The sequence below is a fragment of the Antrostomus carolinensis genome, unplaced genomic scaffold, assembly GCF_000700745.2.
Source record: "Antrostomus carolinensis isolate BGI_N321 unplaced genomic scaffold, ASM70074v2 scaffold4552, whole genome shotgun sequence".
NCBI lineage: Eukaryota > Metazoa > Chordata > Aves > Caprimulgiformes > Caprimulgidae > Antrostomus > Antrostomus carolinensis.
Window position 1 is genome coordinate 53,394 of NW_010300118.1, and position 18,754 is coordinate 72,147.

General features: G+C 39.2%; 1 protein-coding gene across 1 annotated transcript in view; it reads right to left on the minus strand.

Moving 5' to 3' along the window:
- The window catches only part of LOC104521114 (triple functional domain protein), a gene marked incomplete at its 5' end in the record, with an annotated part of 134,226 nt that overhangs the window by 34,221 nt on the left and 81,251 nt on the right, over positions 1–18,754 (minus strand). The window contains one exon of the mRNA XM_010163014.2: positions 882–1,174. Within this exon, the coding sequence (XP_010161316.1) occupies positions 882–1,174 (293 nt within the window). The remainder of the gene's footprint in view (positions 1–881; positions 1,175–18,754) is intronic.

Consider the following 18,754-nt stretch of genomic DNA (forward strand, 5'->3'; position numbering starts at 1 on the left):
AAGCTTGTGGCAAAATATATTGGGAGCAAGAAAAAAAAAGTACTAAATAATTAATTGGGCATCTGAGACCACTTTTTTGTATGATAACTACCAAAACTGCTAGTCAGATTCAAATCTGGTAAAAAGGAATAACTGTATAACGTGCAAGTGGCTGGACCCAGTAAGATGCCATACATTTCATCCGAAACCACAGTTTTGTAACAAAAGAGAATTTGGCTCTGCCAGTGCCTAGCTGGAGTCAGGCTTTGCTCATACGTAAGCTCCAGGTTTAGAGGATGGGCAGATGTTTCTGGGAGGAGGGGAAGCCTTCAGTAGATATCCTTGGTGGCAAAATCTGGAATAGTTCACAATTTCCTTCCCTTCAATTAAAACTGTCATGTTTAGTATTTGACTGATGGTAACTTCTGATTTGAAGGGCCAGTAATTTTTCTGTGCTCTAACTCTTGCTCAAGGTGTAAACACAGCTTTTAGCAGTTAAGTAGCTCTCCCTGTATTTTCTCTGATCCATCACCAAGAAAAGGAAAGAAAATACAAAATGACCTGATTATTCCCAGAATACAAAACATCTTTACTCAAAAAGCTGCTTTTCTGAGTGGGATAAAAGAGCAAAGCTAAAGAATAACTTTTTATTCTCCCATTTCTCTTTTTCAACTAGAGATCCTTCTCCACAGACCTTTACTAATGCTCTCAATGCAGAAGGGCACAAACTGTGCCTGGCACAGTAGTTACGCAGAGTACAGCAGTCACCAAGAATGAGCACATGGCACATGCCACTTTGCTCAACTGCTGGACAGTCAACTGAAGAAACAACCTACAACCTTCATCTGACAACACCTAGTTCTTTGAAAAACAAGTCTTGGGAAGCTTCCCTGAACACTTACCTCTTCAACAGTTTCATCTTGTGGGGTTGCTGCGCTATCATCAGAGTCCTTCTGAGAGCCTGCATCAGCACTTTTGCGAACCTCTCTACTCTTCTTATGCTTGTGGGCCAGTTTTTTTACATGCCCATCTGCTTTTCCACTGCTAAGACGCCTCACGGGACTGGTAAGCCACTTTCTCAAAGTGTTGCCAGGGCGCTTGGGGCCCGGGGAGCTCTGTGCACCGATCATGTGGGGCTGAAGTGAGGTTACTGAAGCAGGAGGACTGGCATCATTGCTGGAGACCGAAAGGGAGTCTGAAAAAAGAATGAGGGGAACATTTTAAAGCTGAAACACTGGTGAGAAACAAGGCAAATTACATTTGTAGTAATGGAAAGCAGACTGGATTTACGCAAAACCTGACCAGATTATTTTGAGGTAATCTGGCCTTTAAAAACACCACAACTACCAGTGTTCATGCTGCATGTGGCCACCCACACATAACCGCTGTTTATATGCTTACAACAGTCAAGCATTCATTAAGCTGCTGTGCATATCACCAGCCTCAGTTGTAATTTATACTTAGAACTGCTGATATTTATTTGATAGCGGATTACACTTTCCATATCATCTAACTCTATGAAAGGATATGCTTGTTTTATCTTTTAACGTATACTGGTTTGATAATGGACATGAAGAGTAAAAATAATTGCCTCAATGAGATAAGTAAATTATTTTTCAAACACCAAGTTTTATTACAACTGCTCCAGCTACTTTCATTATTTATTTCCCCTACCCTTGGGAAAGGGGGAAGAATCATAGAATGGTTTGGGTTGGAAGGGACCTTTAAAGGTCATCTAGTCCAACCCTCCTGCATTAAGCAGGGACATCTTCAACTAGATCAGGTTGCTCAGAGCCCTGTCCAGCCCGACCTTGAATATTTTCCGGGATGAGGCATCTACCACCTCTCTGGGAAACCGGTTCCAGTGTTTCACCACCCTCACTGTAAAAAATGTCTTCCTTATATCTAGTCTAAATCTACCTTCTTTTAGTTTAAAACCATTACCCCTTGTCCAATCGCTACAGGCCCTGCTAAAAAGTTTGTCCCCATCCTTTTTATAGGCCCCCTTTAAGTACTGAAAGGCCACAATAAGGTCTCCCTGGACCCTTCACTTCTCCAGGCTGAACCACACCAACTCTCCCAGCCTCTCTTCATAGGAGAGGAGTTCCATCTCTCTGATCACCTCTGTGTCCCTCCTCTGGACCCACTCCAATAGGTCCATGTCTTTCCTGTGCTGAGGTGGGGTACTCCAGGTGAGGTCTCACCAGAGCAGAGTAGAGGGGTAGAATCACCTCCCTCAACCTGCTGGCCATGCTTCTCTTGATGCAGCCCAGGATAAGAATACAGAGAACAGCTAAATGTCTACCTTTTTACTCAGGAGTTTTGGGTCCTGTTTTGTTTGTTTGTTTTTTAAAAAGGCACAGAACATCTATGTGAAAAATCCCATTTGCTCAAATCTCAGGATCAGTAGTATTTCTTAGTGTGATAATGCCCAAAGTTCTGTAGTCAAAGGATATGCTTTTCTCAAGCCATAATTATACATGCATGAGGTTAATACTACTTTCCCACTGAGGCTCCTGTCAACTTGAACTGGACCATATGCTTGCGATAAACACTCGCTGGTTGGTAATTGTGGGACTACATTTCTTTTGCCCCGTGCAGCACAATGCTTTTCCCCCCAGCAATTTTTTTTTCCTAAAAACTTTTTTTTTTTGGACATATTCTCATAACACCACTCCTATGAATATTATCTACCACTAGGGTATTAGCAAGACTCTCTTGGTTGTCAAATGCGTTTGATTTTGTTGTTGTTGTTTTTTGGGGTGTTTTTTTGTTTTTTTTTTCCACTGTGTGTGCACTTTTGTAGATAGATAGTTTATATAAGGATGACATAAATAATGTTTTGTTGAATGTTTCTACTGCTGGGAATTAAATGCAATGCTTGTGTTCCTTCTTGAAGCTTGACACAGATGTTCAGGTCACCTCTTCTGGCAGCTTTTCCATAAGAGGCGTACTGCCAGTCTGACCAGAGGTAGTTTGAATTTTGCAGAATAATATGGTCACACTGATGTAGCAATGCACTTCATTGTAAACACCCAGATGCCTTGGATCTACACAAGTATGTGAGCCTGCTCTGTTTCCATAGAGTATTAAGTGCAAATTATGGCTTTGAACTGAGATGAGGAAAGACATAAAATGTGAATATATAGTAAGTTGGGATTTTTTATTTTTCCTTCACTGTTCAAGCTGTTGCAGAAAAGGCATCATCCTTTCCTTGGAATCCAAAATTGTGATCTATCAGGCTGTCTATCAAAATTTTTTCTCTATTCTAATAAAACTCAAATGGCAAGTGACTATTAAGATACATCAGCTCTGATACTAATAATTCCTGTAGCTTATACTGTATGAACACATACATAATTGCTACAAACCACTACCTTCATCATGTTTGCATAAAGTAAAACATAAACTTTGTAAAGTGTACGTTCAGTCCAATAAGCTAGTTCCTAACACTTTAAGGTAAGTCACCCAGAATCAGGACTCATCTACAGAATTATCTTCCAGACACAGCTGTAGCTATGCTCCATACAGGTAAGGAGACTTCCTATGATGCCATTAACCTGGTTTCAAGGCTTTAAATAATTGGAACTACAAAAAAGCAGACACAGGGTTACACTAGTTGTCTTTTTTTCTTGTTGAAGCAGGAAACATAAAGAAGAAATTAATTATCTATAACAATGGTTTTCAACTTGCGTATCCCTCAAGGCCCCTGGATCACTGCTTAAGGGTCCTCAGCACACATGTAAGAAAAGCCTACTAGCCATCAGCATTCACATTACAAGAGATTTTTTTTTTTTTACTTTATTTTAAAAAAAAAAAGTCTGCTTATTAAAAAAAATTCCAAACAGAACTTTCAACCATCTGCAAGCTCTCCACAGGAATCCAAACAATCTCCTATTAAACCTCTGTAAGAAGTTAGCTTGATTTCTCTTTCACCAAACTCAACTTTACCTTTATTGTATCATGCATCTTCTAATTTTTATCAGGTGCTTTGTTTCAGAAATCATAACAAACATCAGCTGATATCAATATATCAGTATATCAGTATATCAATAAATAGCCTTCACAGAAGAGAAGAAAACAGTGCTGGCGTTCTTGTAAATAATTTTCCTCAAGACTCCCAAGCTTGAAGATGTTACAAACACTCAGCCAAGTTTTTCATTCATTTGTATACATTTTTGTCCCAATAATGGTTCATAGAAGTTCCTTCCATACCAATAAAATAGAGCACACTCACTTGTTTATTTATTTTTTTTTAAAAGGGCAATTAAGCCTTTGCAGAAGTTCACCATGTACTGTTTTGTATTTTTGTATCTGTTAGATTTCTTCCCTTTAAAATTACGTCTTTCTAAGAAAAAGGCAGTGTGGTGGTGCAGTAACTGGTTGCGTAAGATTTACTTTTACATAAACATGCCTATCCCTAAGCATCTAACATGCCTGCAGTTAACAAATCCATTTTTCTTTTTATAGAACCTGTGCTCCCCCTTCTAAAATTCTCACCCATCCTTTTGACCATCAACACTTATCAACTCCCAAATTTCTCCTGAAAACTGAATAGTACAATGCAGAGCCCCATAACAGTGGGAGACAAGTATTTTTGTCTGACTGCACTTTTGCTGTACCACTCCTACTCTTAATCCAAGTCAGCCAAGAGTTTGTGGGCAGAAGGAAGAGAGCAGGAAGAAATACATACACTCCAGTCAAGTGGAGAGGATCTAAAAGACAAAACAATATTATCCAGACATGTTTTGCAGCGCATACTTTTAGCCATATCCTCCCACACAGCATTAGTTTTCATTTGGTGTGCAATGTGTAACTGCTTCTCATCTTCTCTTCTGCATGATTTAATATGAAGTCCTTATGAAGTATTATTAGGGCTTCAGGGAATCATAAAAGTGGACAAAGTGTAGGTACTACACCAAAATGATAGCACTGTTCCACTCTGCTCTTTAATGCATGAAAGTGCCAAGGGAAAAGGAAAAGCTTAAAATGAATAAAAATACTGCAGTGTCATAAACACTTCAGCTTATGTACCAGATTTTACTAAAAAAGGCATTAAAAAAAAAACAACCCCAAAAAACAAATGAGAGAGATTGAACATCACCACACCAGTGTTAACCTGAACAGCATACCAACCCACTACCCTCTAGATCAGGCCTGATTTTTCACCCCTCCTTACATTTTCAGAAAATATCCCTACAGCCTTATAGGTCAATGTTAATACTCTACAATATTCCTCGCCAGTATTTTCCCAGTGAGACCCTTTACCCTGCATTTTCCCATCCCATCCCATCCCAGCTGACAGGAGTCCAAATTCTCCAATTCTTACTCCCATCCTCTTCCTCAGGAGAGCAGTTACAATACTAGAGCACAGTCATTAAAAACCCTAGGTGCTCAAGTTCATGAATTTTGGCAGAGGCACTGCCAGATCCAGACATTAGGGAATATCAATATCCAATACAGGCATTTTCAAGAGTACAGAAAGACCTTTCACCTTCACTATGAGACAGCCACACGAGTGCGTCTTACTTCCCCCTGCCCCATCACTACATACTACTTCTATCTATATAATCAGGGCTACAGACTTGGTTTGATTGATTACCATGCTTGGGAATGTTTACACTAAATTGGCTTTGTTTCCTTTATGACTACATAGCAAATTGTTTTTCTAGGGTTGCTCAAGAATATTTTATCACTAAAACATGCTAAGAAGAAAAAAGAGTATTCAAAATTAAACCAAGAACAACATGGACTTTTAAAACCAAAACAGATGGAATAAATTTGGGGTATGCTAAACCCAACTGCGTTTCAAGTACAGTAAACTTTCTAGTGAGTGTCAGATTCCCTTTTAGAAAAAGATAAATGCAACAGATGTCCATCTTGGAGAGAAAAAAACCAACACACATATAATGATCACACACGGCAACACCAATACAACAAGAAACCATCAAATTTAATAAAATCACTATTTGCTCAAGTAGAGACAGCTTTGCAATTCAAGAAAGTATTTTAAAAAAACCTAATGGATGGGCTTTGCTTTATAATTCATAGCCACAATAACAAAAGAAGGCATTTAACTGCCATTTCTCTCAAAATAAAAACCACATATGTTGCTCTGGTGGTGAGGTCAGAGAGTTCACAGAGAGTCCATAAATATATTTTTGAAGCTAAAGAAAAAGGGCAGGCAGCATGGGTTCTGACCCCCTCAAACAAGAAGATAAAGTTACCTCCAACAAACAGGCAAATTTTTGAAAGTGGAAGGGAAATGGGAATTCTCATTCTATTCCCAGATTTCTTAACACTACAAACATGCACATCTGTGATTAATAAACTGTTTTTTTCTTTCTTCCCCTAAAAAATAAATCAGCCATGTTAAGCTAGTTGATGACTTGAAAGACTCTGCTTCGTATTAACTATTTCCATATCACTGTTTTTAGAGTTTTACTATTTACAAGGAGAGCAAGGGGCTACAAAAACCTGACTTCCTAACCTAGGGAATCAAACCGAGCCTCACTAATCTCAAAATGCTGCAAACCCAAAATAAAAACATTTCACTGTTTCTGGACTATGAAACAGGAATGGGGCAAGGAGTGAAAAATGGAGCAAAGCAAGCTTAGTAAGCCCAACTGGCATGCCAAACTGCCACTGCAGACCTGCCATCCACCACAGACTGCAAGGACCAGAGAGCCCACAAAACCCACCACACAGGGCAATTAAGCAGCTGATCAGCAAGATTTGATGTAAGTATATTACGAATATTTGGGGATGAGGGAACTTGTTGGTTCAAACCACAGAGTGCATGATCTACACTGATGCACTTGCAAGTTTAATATGCAAATTGGAAACAGCTATAGTTCAGTGATCTCCCAAGTCCGTATCTACCTACAAAAGCACGTGCCCCACTCTGAGCCAAGTCAACGTACCATCAGAGGAAGCAAAAAATAATTTACAAGCATCTAATGATAAAAGCCCATAAACCCCTGCCTGTGTACATAGCCATCATTTATTATTAGATGAGATGAGGAAAGCTTGAAAAAAGAGTGTGAGGTTTCTTTTTATTTGGAGATACACACATGCACAGTTTCTGCCTGGGAACTGCTTTTCAAGTAAGAGGCTATCAATCTGCCATGTACAATACCATTCAGATACTTTTGTACGTGTCAGGAATTTTGTTTCTCTCCTGCTGGGTATCCTCTTCAGACTACCCTCACTGTGTATTTTTTGTAAACCAATACTGGAATATACATCAAAAGGCATTAGATGTATTCCAACTTTAACAAGCCACCATAAAAGCAGTTACCATTTAGAGACAATGCAGTTTGAGCTTTATCAGGCTTGCAAATGGGGAATTTCCATCATGCCCTTTGGGACGCATAAGTTTCACTTATGATATAGAGACAGTACAATAATTTTAATGAAACTAATAAAAAATGCACAAAATGTAGAAAGCTAGTACTCAACACATAAAAGAAAATCTTTCAGTCATATTTGTGTTTGGAGCAGAACAAACGCTCCCTCTTCATCTGTGGTCAGCAAACCCTTCTTGCCTTGTATTTCAAGTTACACACCATGCTGAAATACAATTTGTAATATTTTCAGCGTGTGAACAGACAAAGAGTTCAACTCCTTAGTATACCTTCCTTGATTAAGGAGCTATCTGTATTAATTTTGACTGATACAGACACTAGTCCAGGGTATTTGTATTTAAATGTATTCAATAATTAAGTCTTCCAAGTCATCAAAAGCTGATTGTGTTAATATCAGATAGACTAGAATTCTAAGCTTAAGGCTAGATACTTTTCAGCTTCTCCTAATGAGATACTAGGCTGCCCCACAAGAATGTCTGCAATTAAAAAAAAAAGTCTCCCCCCAAGACAGACAGTCATCTTAATAACTTCCAAAGGTCTTTTGGAAATTGAGAAAAGTCATCCAACAGACATATTTGCAACAGCACTAGAGAAAGGAATGAAGAAAATCTCTGAAGGGCAAAAAGAATATACTGTTCATTTGACTTAGAAAATTGAGTGGCATATGCCTGAAGGGTTTAATACACTTATTACTATTTTCTAATTATTATTTTTTTAATATCCTCTCCTGCCTTCCTACCCCATAAACGTAAAATCAAGGCTTTACATTTCAACTTTTAAAGAATTTCACATGCATTATAGCTTGCACATAGAGCGAGCTGTAAACACATCAACTTCTATCTAGGAACTAAAAACCAACAAAATTCAGATGGAAAAAATCCTCCTGTTACAACTGCTGAACAGTTCTGCATCCACACTTGTTATTCCTTTTTTTTTTTTTAGGCAGGAAGAAGGCAGATATTGTGCCAGAAAAAACTTTCCCAGGTTAACAAAAGCAGTTCTGTTTGTGCTCCCTGGAATTCTGACCACAGGGATATAAACCTCAATCTTGTATATTAGTGCAAGCGCAAGGCAGCACTACAGAAGGGTAGAGTGGACTTTGTGGGGCATTTAATTCTCTGCAATAAGCTGTTGTTCTCTCCTGTTTTGTGTCACAAGTAGGAAGTCTTGTAAGTTACTTGCTCTGCTGAGGTTTAGTTTCACAGTTTGTGAAAACCCCAAGCTTATAATAGATTAAATCTCAGTGTCCCTATACGCAGCCTATATTTTAACAGACAACGTCTTGATCTCAGCTCCACTCTTTCGACTACCTGTTTGCTCATATCTGAAGTCAGCTACGTCCACGTGCCTGCAGGACATGCCAAGGACAAATGTATGTCATTTAGCACTGTTTCTCAGTCAGGTGCTCACTCTGTCAGTCCACTGAGCCACCCTCTCTTACTTCTCCACAGACCAAATCAAGTGCCCTGATCACTTTAGTATGATTATCTCTCCCTGGAAGGCAGAGTGTATTTCTACTAACCACGAGTTGCACAGGGGCTTGGGCCAACTGGGGCCATTAGTTAGTTACTTCTCTCTTGCACTTTACCTGTGTCTCCTGATATATGACATCATTTTACCTCACCATGAAGGAGCACATAACATTATTTGCTCTGCAGAGCTACAACAGGCAAGATTTTCACTGACAGATTTAAGTTACATACAGTTAAATCCCTCATAAGGGCTGACACATACCATGCAATTAGGAACATTAAGGTGACACCCTTCTTTCATTAAATAGTTGTGAAAGTTCTTCAGTGCAAACAGAGAAAGAAAATAAGAGAAATACTGCTTTCTGTAATAGAAAGCAAGACTTCTGACAGCACCAATGTAATTTCCTTGTTTTCCTTAAATACAGTAGCTTTTAAGATTAATTTCTGAGATGTTTCAAAAAAGTCTCAACTACATCACCGTTTTACAAGGTGTGGGTGTTTTGGAGCTCTACTACAGAGTCACGTATATATTTAAAAGTCTTACTTATATGCTGCTTTTGCCAGATGTCTAGCACCAGCAATATGCAACTACTTTAGGATGACCATAGTGGAAGATCAGGTGAAGGCATGGCCCATCCACTCCTCCCTCCAGAAGAATGGATGCAACAGGAGCAGTGAGTTCCATGCCCAGGGCCATTGCCTCCATGCTAGACTGAGTTGTAGAAGAGCTGCACATAACCCTTCGCCTCCAGCCTGCTCCTCACTACTGCTGCTCCTTGTTAGTTTAAGATCTCAGCACAAGAAGCTGGTTGAGGGCACAACACAGCTCCCGAAGCAGTGGGAACTGGCAGCATTAGCTTCCTTCCAACTGCTCCAAGTTACAGCCTTTGACAAAACCAAGCAGCTAGTTGGTAGGGAGAGGCAAAGTCTGAGCCAAAGAAGGAAAAGAGCGAAGGCAGAAGCTTTGGGCTGGGGCCTCGCAGGCAGCACTAGTGCTTAAGACACGAGACAAGAGTCTTGCTGACTGTTGAAAAGCTATTTGCTCTGTGCATGCTGTGTGCAACCTACTTTTGAAGAGCCATGCAGCGTGATGTTAGTAGCAAAGATGCAGCTCTGCTCTTGGTGGAGAGCTGTATGTCACATCCTACAAATGGGAACCACTGTCAACAAGATTTGTGATAAGCAGTTTCAGATTTTAACTGGGGCAACTGCACAATTTGTTACTGCTCATCTGTTACTGAGCTGTAGGGTTTTATCATCTGCTACTTTAATTTTTGCAGCAAAATAATTTTTCCCTTGGATAAAAATAAATGCCAGTCATAGGAATACAGCTCTGAAGCAGCGCAGCAGTTTATCTCATATGCTGCGTGCGTCAGTCCAGCAGAAGAAGGTATGAAACAAAAATGTCCATATCAATACAGATAACAGAATGGCCAAGCAAAGGGAGAAAAGATGCATTCAGCAAGTCCTCAGCTCTGGTGAAAGCAGAGAGCTGTGGGGGAAGGGAGAGAGAGCATCAAGTCTGCAGAAACTGCATTAGGAAGAATCATGATCTCAGCCGTTATTTACAGCAACACATGCCATTCTTCCTGGTGCAAAAGCTCAGCAATGCAGAACAACCCAATGGAAGGAATTTATCCTATGCAGATTTTAAAACATACTCCACTACTTCAACAAAAAGGCTGTGTAATAACAAAGATATTGCAAGCAGTTTCAAGCAAGTCTGATCTCAAAAGGAAATAGGGGACACAGTTCTACTACTGTACTTTTGAAATTGAGAATATACACACAGATAGGGAGGAAATTAGCTTCCACCACCTTACATAAGTGATAAAAACAAGCTTCACAGTTATGAAGACTAAAACCAATCATGCATAAAAAAACCCAGCAAAAAATGCTGAGCCAACATTTTATTTTTTTCACAGAATCACAGAATGTTGGGGATTGGAAGGGACCTCGAAAGATCATCCAGTCCAATCCCCCTGCTGGAGCAGGAACCTAAACGAAATTACACAGGAAGGCGTCCAGGTGGGTCTTGAATGTCTCCAGAGAAGGAGATTCCACAACCTCCCTGGGCAGCCTGTTCCAGTGCTCTGTCACCCTCACTGTAAAGTAGTTTTTTCTCAAGTTTAAGCGGAACCTCCTGTGTTCCAGCTTACACCCACTGCCCCTTGTCCTATCGTTGGGCATCACTGAGAAGAGCCTGGCTCCATCCTCATGATTTTTTTGTTCCTGATTTTTTTGTTCAGAAGTTTGAAAAAATTTGAGCAAGTATAACCTCTGCCATTTATTTACAAATGAGTGGCCTCTAGAAGATGCAAGTAGATGTACTTTATTCACTCTCTTTTCCAAACACCTTAAAAAACTCAAACACATGAGAAAACCTCCAAAAATTCTCTAGTAAAACTGAGAGAATATATGATGAGTCAATAAACATCCTTTGAAACACAAAGGGCAGATATCAATAATAATCAATAATAATTGCTAAGCATCAAGCTACATGTATTAGTGAAGATCATAAATGTAAAGTACACAGTGTTGTATTGAGTTACAGGAACAAATGATACAAAAGAAATAATGACTTTATCAAATTTTATTTGTTTAAAACCCCCAAGTTATTAGACTACTTGTACTAAAAAAAATTACTTGTTTCCTCTTCACCTACTGCAGTTACACGTTAACTAAATACACAAACTAATCCAACAGCAATTTTAACAGCCTTTTTTCCTTTTCCCTCATCCTCTTGATTCAAAGCAGAAGAGCTCATTAGAACAACTAGCGATTGTTTGGAGCCACAGCTTTAGCAACAGCTGTACAAACACATCAATCTCAAGTTAGGAACCTTGCCATAAGCTTAATAATACTATATCATTTAGCTTTGAGGCTCTTACAATAACTTTGGTCATTTTTTCTTTCCAAATGTTGTATTGTTGTAGCCCTTAAAAAATATATTGAGAAAGTAATTAAAGGAATTGGAAGGGAAGACAAAATGGCTAAAACAGTGACAAAAACAGGTCCTCCAAAATTCCTATATTTAAAAAAGAAGTTTCCTCTTTATCCAATTACTTGATATCAGTATAGTGATAGAAACTAAATGTACTAACATTGTTTTGCATCGTAAAATGTTGACCTTTTCAGTGCACACAACACTTGGAGTATTAATGAGTGGCATCAGGCCCTTGCAGCCATGCCACTGCTTTCAGCCCTCACACCACATAACTAGATGACTGTAGGTGATGACAGACAACTTCCTCCCAGTTCAATCCCACCTCAATAACTACATTATCAAGAGCAGACTTAGATGACAGTGATTAGAAACTGAACTTTTTGTCTTCAGATGGAAATGTAACCTGAGCAATGCAGTGAGAGCACACATGATTTTAATAAGGGTCAGTCACACTGGAAATGCAATAGTTTTTTAAACAGACTCACAGTCAAGGTTGACTAGTACATAGCTATTGAAGTCATAATGCCAAACTGCTGCAGAGGTGCCTTCTCAGGATGAAGTATTTTAAGGGATTAGGAAAGGGGAAGATACTCCTCCACAAATTCATCAATCTTGAATAAAGACTGAGTTAAAACAGAAAAGATAACTCCTTGGTATAGATATCTTTTAAACCAAGCAAACTATAAATTAATGGAATATGTGACATTTTTTCCTCAATGTGCAATTAAAATACACTGAATACTAAAACTAGAATCCATTATTACCATGTTTGTTAACTTGATTACCGTCTCTTCAGGAATAAGGAACGGTTGAATTTTCTTTGGCATGATCAAGCCCACACCACACACACACACACACACAAGCTACATTTTGCTATGCAACTTTTCTGCTGCTTTTGTTTCCTTCAATTATTCTCAATAAAGGCTCAGGAGGAAGATGATGTTGTGAACTGCCTTGTTCACCCAGTCATCTAAATCTCAACCCCTCAAACCGTTCCCCAGATCCCATCCATCTAATATTATCTAAGTGGCCACAGGAAATTGATTTGATAGGATCATGAGAGAGCTGTCCAAAACTGATTTGGAAGTAGGAAGCAAAAGGAAACAAAAAAGGAAAGAAAAAGAGCAAAAAAACTTCTTTTGAAAGGCAATAGACTTCTTATTTTTTGCTTTAATTAGACATGAAGCAGGGGGAGGGGGGAATCTGTGTCAATAATAACTTCAACACAACAATAATTACTGCTACAGTAAATCACATTTTTAAAGTTATAGACTCAACTGTAAGCCTAAGTTTAGTGGTAAAATAAGTTATCTGGAAAAAGCAAGATAAGGAATTTAATTAGCTTCCATTCCTTTTTCTATTTAAAAAAACATTTCTTATTTTCATCAAGTCTCCAGCATTTCCTACAATGCATCTAGACAGCTGATCTCTATGAAGCTCTCTTCTTAGGGCAAACTACCTTATGTAGTTGGTATGTTGGATGGTGAGGGTTTTTTGCCCACTTATTCGAAAAGATTGACTGGAGGCGTCCAATCCCATGGTCAAATGCAAAGAAACAAACAAACAAAGAAATAAATGGTTTAATAAACATATTTCACTATTCTCTGTGAGGGAAACCAACCTTCAAGGAGATGGACTGTTAACATTACTGCTATCATCTTGTCAAAGCAAGATGGAATATACTTATACCACATAAATTCTGTTCTCATTACCTCCACTAACGGAGAGAGAGTCAGTGCAAGTCTAGATGAGCAAATTCAATGGATTGTTACAGCTGCTTGTAGCCACGTTCGAGGCAGATAATGAACACATTGTTCAATATGAGCCTCGCAATGAGCACCTAGAGGAAATTTTAATAATGTAAGGTGATAGCTCATTCTTACACTGCTGCCTCACTGAAGTAATTCTTTTAAAATAGAACTGTAACATAGCAAGAAGGAAATTGACTTGAAATACAAGTTGAAGTGGTTCTGCTTTGCTCAGTTTAAGCCCATCCATTCAATACTACGGACCATTCAATTTGTATCATGGACTACGGACCATGATACAAAACTGCAGGCACCAGACAGGTATTCTCTGAGAGATGCGACAAGGAGGTGAAGAGGCAGCCACATTTTTTCCCAGAATGAAATCAAACTCCACCCTTCTTTTCAAAGTTTTATCAATATTCCTATCTCTCTCTCTCTCTCTCTCTCTCTCTTTCTGAGGTCTTCTTGATACTGACTACTCATTTTCCCATTATCTTTTTGAAGCTAAATCTCAAAGTTCTTCACTAAACATTTTGAACACACTTTGCTAGCAATACACACACTCATCTTAACAAAATCCAAAAAATACTTGTATATAAGCTTTTTTCTTATAACAGAAATAGAGTCACAAGTCTTTATTACATGAAGTTTGCACTATAAACCTAAGTACGTTTCCTTCAGAGGTGTGTATAGTTTCCTTTCAAAAAGTCTTTAGAACTAGGAGCTGAGCAGCTGGTTTGAGAGGGAGCTGGGGCTAACAGACCCATTTTAAATGACTCTGTTTTCATGCAGTACTTATACAAGGTCAGAGCGGAAAGTACTGCAGTGGAGGGAGCAGACTTCCAAGGATCAGAGGTAGAAGGCTGCCTGGGGCTAACTCCATACACACATCTGATCCGCACTTCTGCTCAGTCTTGGCTTATTTCACAAAGCAGGTAACCTGCCTGAGAAGTACATGAATTAAAAAATGGCATTTTCAAGTGACTGGAAAGATATATCCAAATCATAGGAGACAAAAATTAGGAGCAGTTCAGGTGAAAATATGTATAACTGTGGATCATATCAGCTAACTCAGAGCAAAAAAACCCTGAAAATCAAATCTTGAGGTTCATGAGTAGGGATGGCAATTATGCAAGACATCAGTATCTCTCTTACACAATCTCCTACACCTGGAAACTTTTATTGGGGGCTGGGGGAGGCTGAGAGTGAACGATATAGCATTTTGTGCCAGATCAACTCCCTGGTCTGGCTGCCTGTGTGACTGCTAGTGCTGACCCAAGAGAAGCAGCTTGGTAAATAAGTTGGCAGTACTTGACACACAGTGCAGTTTTTAGTAACCATGAAACAGCACCTTCAGCTAACTCTCTTGCAAGTCCTGCAGCCTACAGATTTGAAAAAGCCATGTTGCAAGAACAGTGAGGAAGGACACAGAGATCAGGAAAGCAGTACCTTTGCATATATAACTATAGAGCTGATACACGAGCTCAGTTTCAGGAGGATTTTTGTTGCATGCTCTTCATGGAGATGTAAAAGCACACACAGCACATACTTAACAGCTTCCATCTGTATTCTAAAAGAATAGACTTTCAAAGTGTAGAGGTGGATCTATGCCAAGAATTACACCAACCCATTAGTAATACTGGACTCTCCCACTGCATCCTCCGAGTCTGGTCCTCAGAGACTTCTTACCCTCTCTTGGACACCATTTGCTAACAATTACTCTATAGTAAAAGCATCCTATTTTATGCATGAATTACTTCTGAGGCTTGATATAACATAAAATGTTATGAAAGAGAAAAAAGAAAGCTAGTTTGAGTCATATACATTCTTTTAAGCAGTCTATTGCCCATATAATAAATGTATTTCTTCAAAGCCCAATGAGAACTCTCTCTACTCCCACAACCATCTTTCCTCCTCCAAAACCCAGGCCCCAGGTGGTTAATAACGTCAGGATAAATTTTGGTTTTGTAGATTTATTTGCTGAATTTTATCCATGAGATTTGCCTTTCAAATTGCTCAAGTAAAATACAGTCTCACATGATCCACTTTGGGACTGAAACACATACATCCTATTGTTTCTTCCAGCTCATAAGGTAACTGAAAAAAGATGTTATTATTTCCAATACTCAATTCCAGACTGAAACTACTCAACACTCTCTCCAGCCAGATAACCATAAACAACTCTGATATTTATCCACACTCATCCCAAATACAGAGAATTTTTAAGTTATATGAATGGGTGGAATTACCATGAGAATTTGTTTCCTCCTACCATCATCGCTGCTTTCTCCAACTGTTGTCAGATAAAGGCAAAAATACAATACTTATTTATTAATTTCAGTAGTTTCTTGCCAATTCATTACTCAAAGCCCTATTCTCTTTCTCTCTAAATCTGAATGCATTTTTCCTCCTTCAGACTTTGTGAATAAGTGGGGGAAAAAGCTCAGATTGTTTAATTAAACAGGAGTACATAATTATAAATTGCACATGTACTCTAACAATTTAATAAAGAATAAGCCAAACTTTTTAATTCCTTACAAGTTCTTTAAGCAAAGTTGAAGCCTCAATTAAAGTCTTCTAAGAATAAAATCATGCACTAGAGTACATTCTGAATATTCAGCCTAAATCCCAAATTGCCACATCTGCAGTGGCCAGAAATACTACAGATATAATTTTAACCCTTTTCCAGTTCAAGAGATGACATAGCTACAGTTATACTTGGGCATAAGCTGTGTTCCCTTATTATGAAAGGCTACTGAGCCTCCTCACAACGTGGTCTGTACACTTGGACATCTGTTTTTAAGAAACAGAATGAGAACAATGAAAAATGTAGGTGAAATCATGTATGCTTGCCAAACAAGACTGTGTAAATGTCTATGATCTTAATTTACGGTAATAACGGAAAGCATTTCTCTGATAGGGATTAACTACAGCCAGCACTTCATAAAACAAGTTTTCCAAAAATTCTTCGGAAGTAAAAATCAGATAGATCTGAGCCTGACTAACCACTGCAGAAACAAGAGTTAAAAAATGAAGCAAATGAGCTCCAGCAAAGATAGGAGAATGAAAAACAACAGAAAGGGGAAAAGGCTCTTGCTGTGCCATTTACAGACCTCCAGCTGACAAGGTAGTCACAGCTCTGGGTGAGCACTTGCTGTAAAATATTTTGCTGCAAAGCATTCTGCCCATCAGTTATTATTTGTAATTGACTCCTTTCACCTCCACCCCTCTCTGAGATACTCTGTACTTATTTGCTTCTAAAAACTGGAATACGTGTTGTTTTAGGAAGTGATTGCGCAGCACTGGGGCTACGGAGCAGCTTTCTGGGAACAGAGCTCTATTGCCTGGACCAGAGATGATCACCTGCTAACATTAACTCCTCCTGGTTGGTACTCCGATGCCCATTATCTTTCGAGGAACTACTGAGAGTTACTACCAGTCCGCTGGCATGCGACCTCGTCTTCAGATGTCCCCGATAAGATTACTGTCCATTACATCCTTGATTTTAAGTTTGCAACCCTTCTACCATCCTCCCTCTCCATCCAGCAGATCGGATACTAACCAATGACATAAGATTATAACTTGCCTTTTGCTCGTTCTTTTAAGTACATGCACACAGCATACAGCAACAGGTATGTAAGACTTAAACCTAGCTGCAAACAACTTGCATCTGAAAAGGAAGCATCCCAACAGCTGCACCAGCTCCAGACACTGAAGGTTAGCACTGTTTCATCCTGCAGACATTTCAGACTGCTACGTATGAGACTCGAACTTGTTCTGCAGCAACAGTCCAAATGCCAAGGACAAATATTGTTTCCTGTTAAAATTACAAGGGAGGAGGAGAAGACCCAACAACAACTGAGTTTAATGTGAACATCCCTACCCTAAGCCCTGTGCTTCTCCAGTAGAGACTGAAACAGCATGGCTTTCCTCCATACTAACATTTCAGAATCAACAATGTATCTAAGTAAATTTCATACAGACCAATTTATTTCCCAACCACCCTTTCTTTGCAAGCTCTATTCCCAAAAACATTACTCCTCAGCAATAATTCAACAGAAGTGACAGATATTAATCTTTTTTTTTTTTTGGTTTAACAGCAACATTCTAAAAATTACTATCATTCAGTAACATTCCACAGAGCAAGACTGACAATTTCTTATTTTCACAGTTCAGCTAAAAAAAAAAAAAAAAAAAAGTAGCACATGCATTTTACATGCTTTTTCTGAAAGAGCTTACTGTATAGCATCCCAGTAGTTTACAGAGCAGATTCATTCCATAACTGCTCCCTTTCCCATACAGGTCCTTTCTGTTAGACTCTTCATTTTTTGACTGGGATCAGAGGGAGGGGAGAGTAGAGGCAAAGAGAGAAGGAGGAGAGAAAAAATCCTACAAAACTCCTATGATTTGAAAACATTCCCCAACCAACCAACCTTCCTCCTCCCAGTCCATTATCTCTATTGCACATAGCTGTACCTAAATCCAGGATCCAGTATTTACAGCCACTCGGTTGCCCGTTGCTGCAGCAGGTAGGATTTACTGAGTGAAGTGATCCCAGAGTGTCAATCTGTTTAATCCTGTTTGGCATGGCGAGGAGTCAGCTGTTCCGATACCCACAGCTTACAAATAACCTACTCGCCCGCACCCCAGGGATGTGTTACAGCTTCTCCTGGAGATGTTCACCCAGATAACATTACAAGCAATGCCATCAGCTTCAGGAAGTCACTGTTATCTTCTCAGTCGGGCTTAGCTGCCTGCCCTGACGCCAGAGCAGCTCCTCTCTTCTAGGGATGCTCTCCTCTGACTCACTGAGCACAGTTCCAGTCTTTAAATTCACATGTGGGAATAGCCAGATGCAGCAGATTACACTCTACCGTAACTACCCTAATTGAGGCTCAAGATGATCTTAAAAAATACAGCAAACCAGCTATATTCCCTCTCAGCCTTCAGAAAAGATAGTCTAGTACCTCTGCAAAGCTTTATAGTAACTGGCACGCACAAACCCAACCTTTAACACCTCTTTTATTTCACAGTGCATAGTTAGTTGTTAATGCTTTGGCTAAAGCCTTAACTACAAAAAAAGACAAGCATTTTCTGGTCAGCTAAGCCAGGCAGCACTTGCCCTGGAACTTCCATTTTCCTTGACAAAACCTGTACCAAACAATAGATTCTGCCCTTACCTTCATCTTCTCTTAAGCCTTGTTTGTGAAAAATAAAAAATTCCAAACACTAGAAAATCCA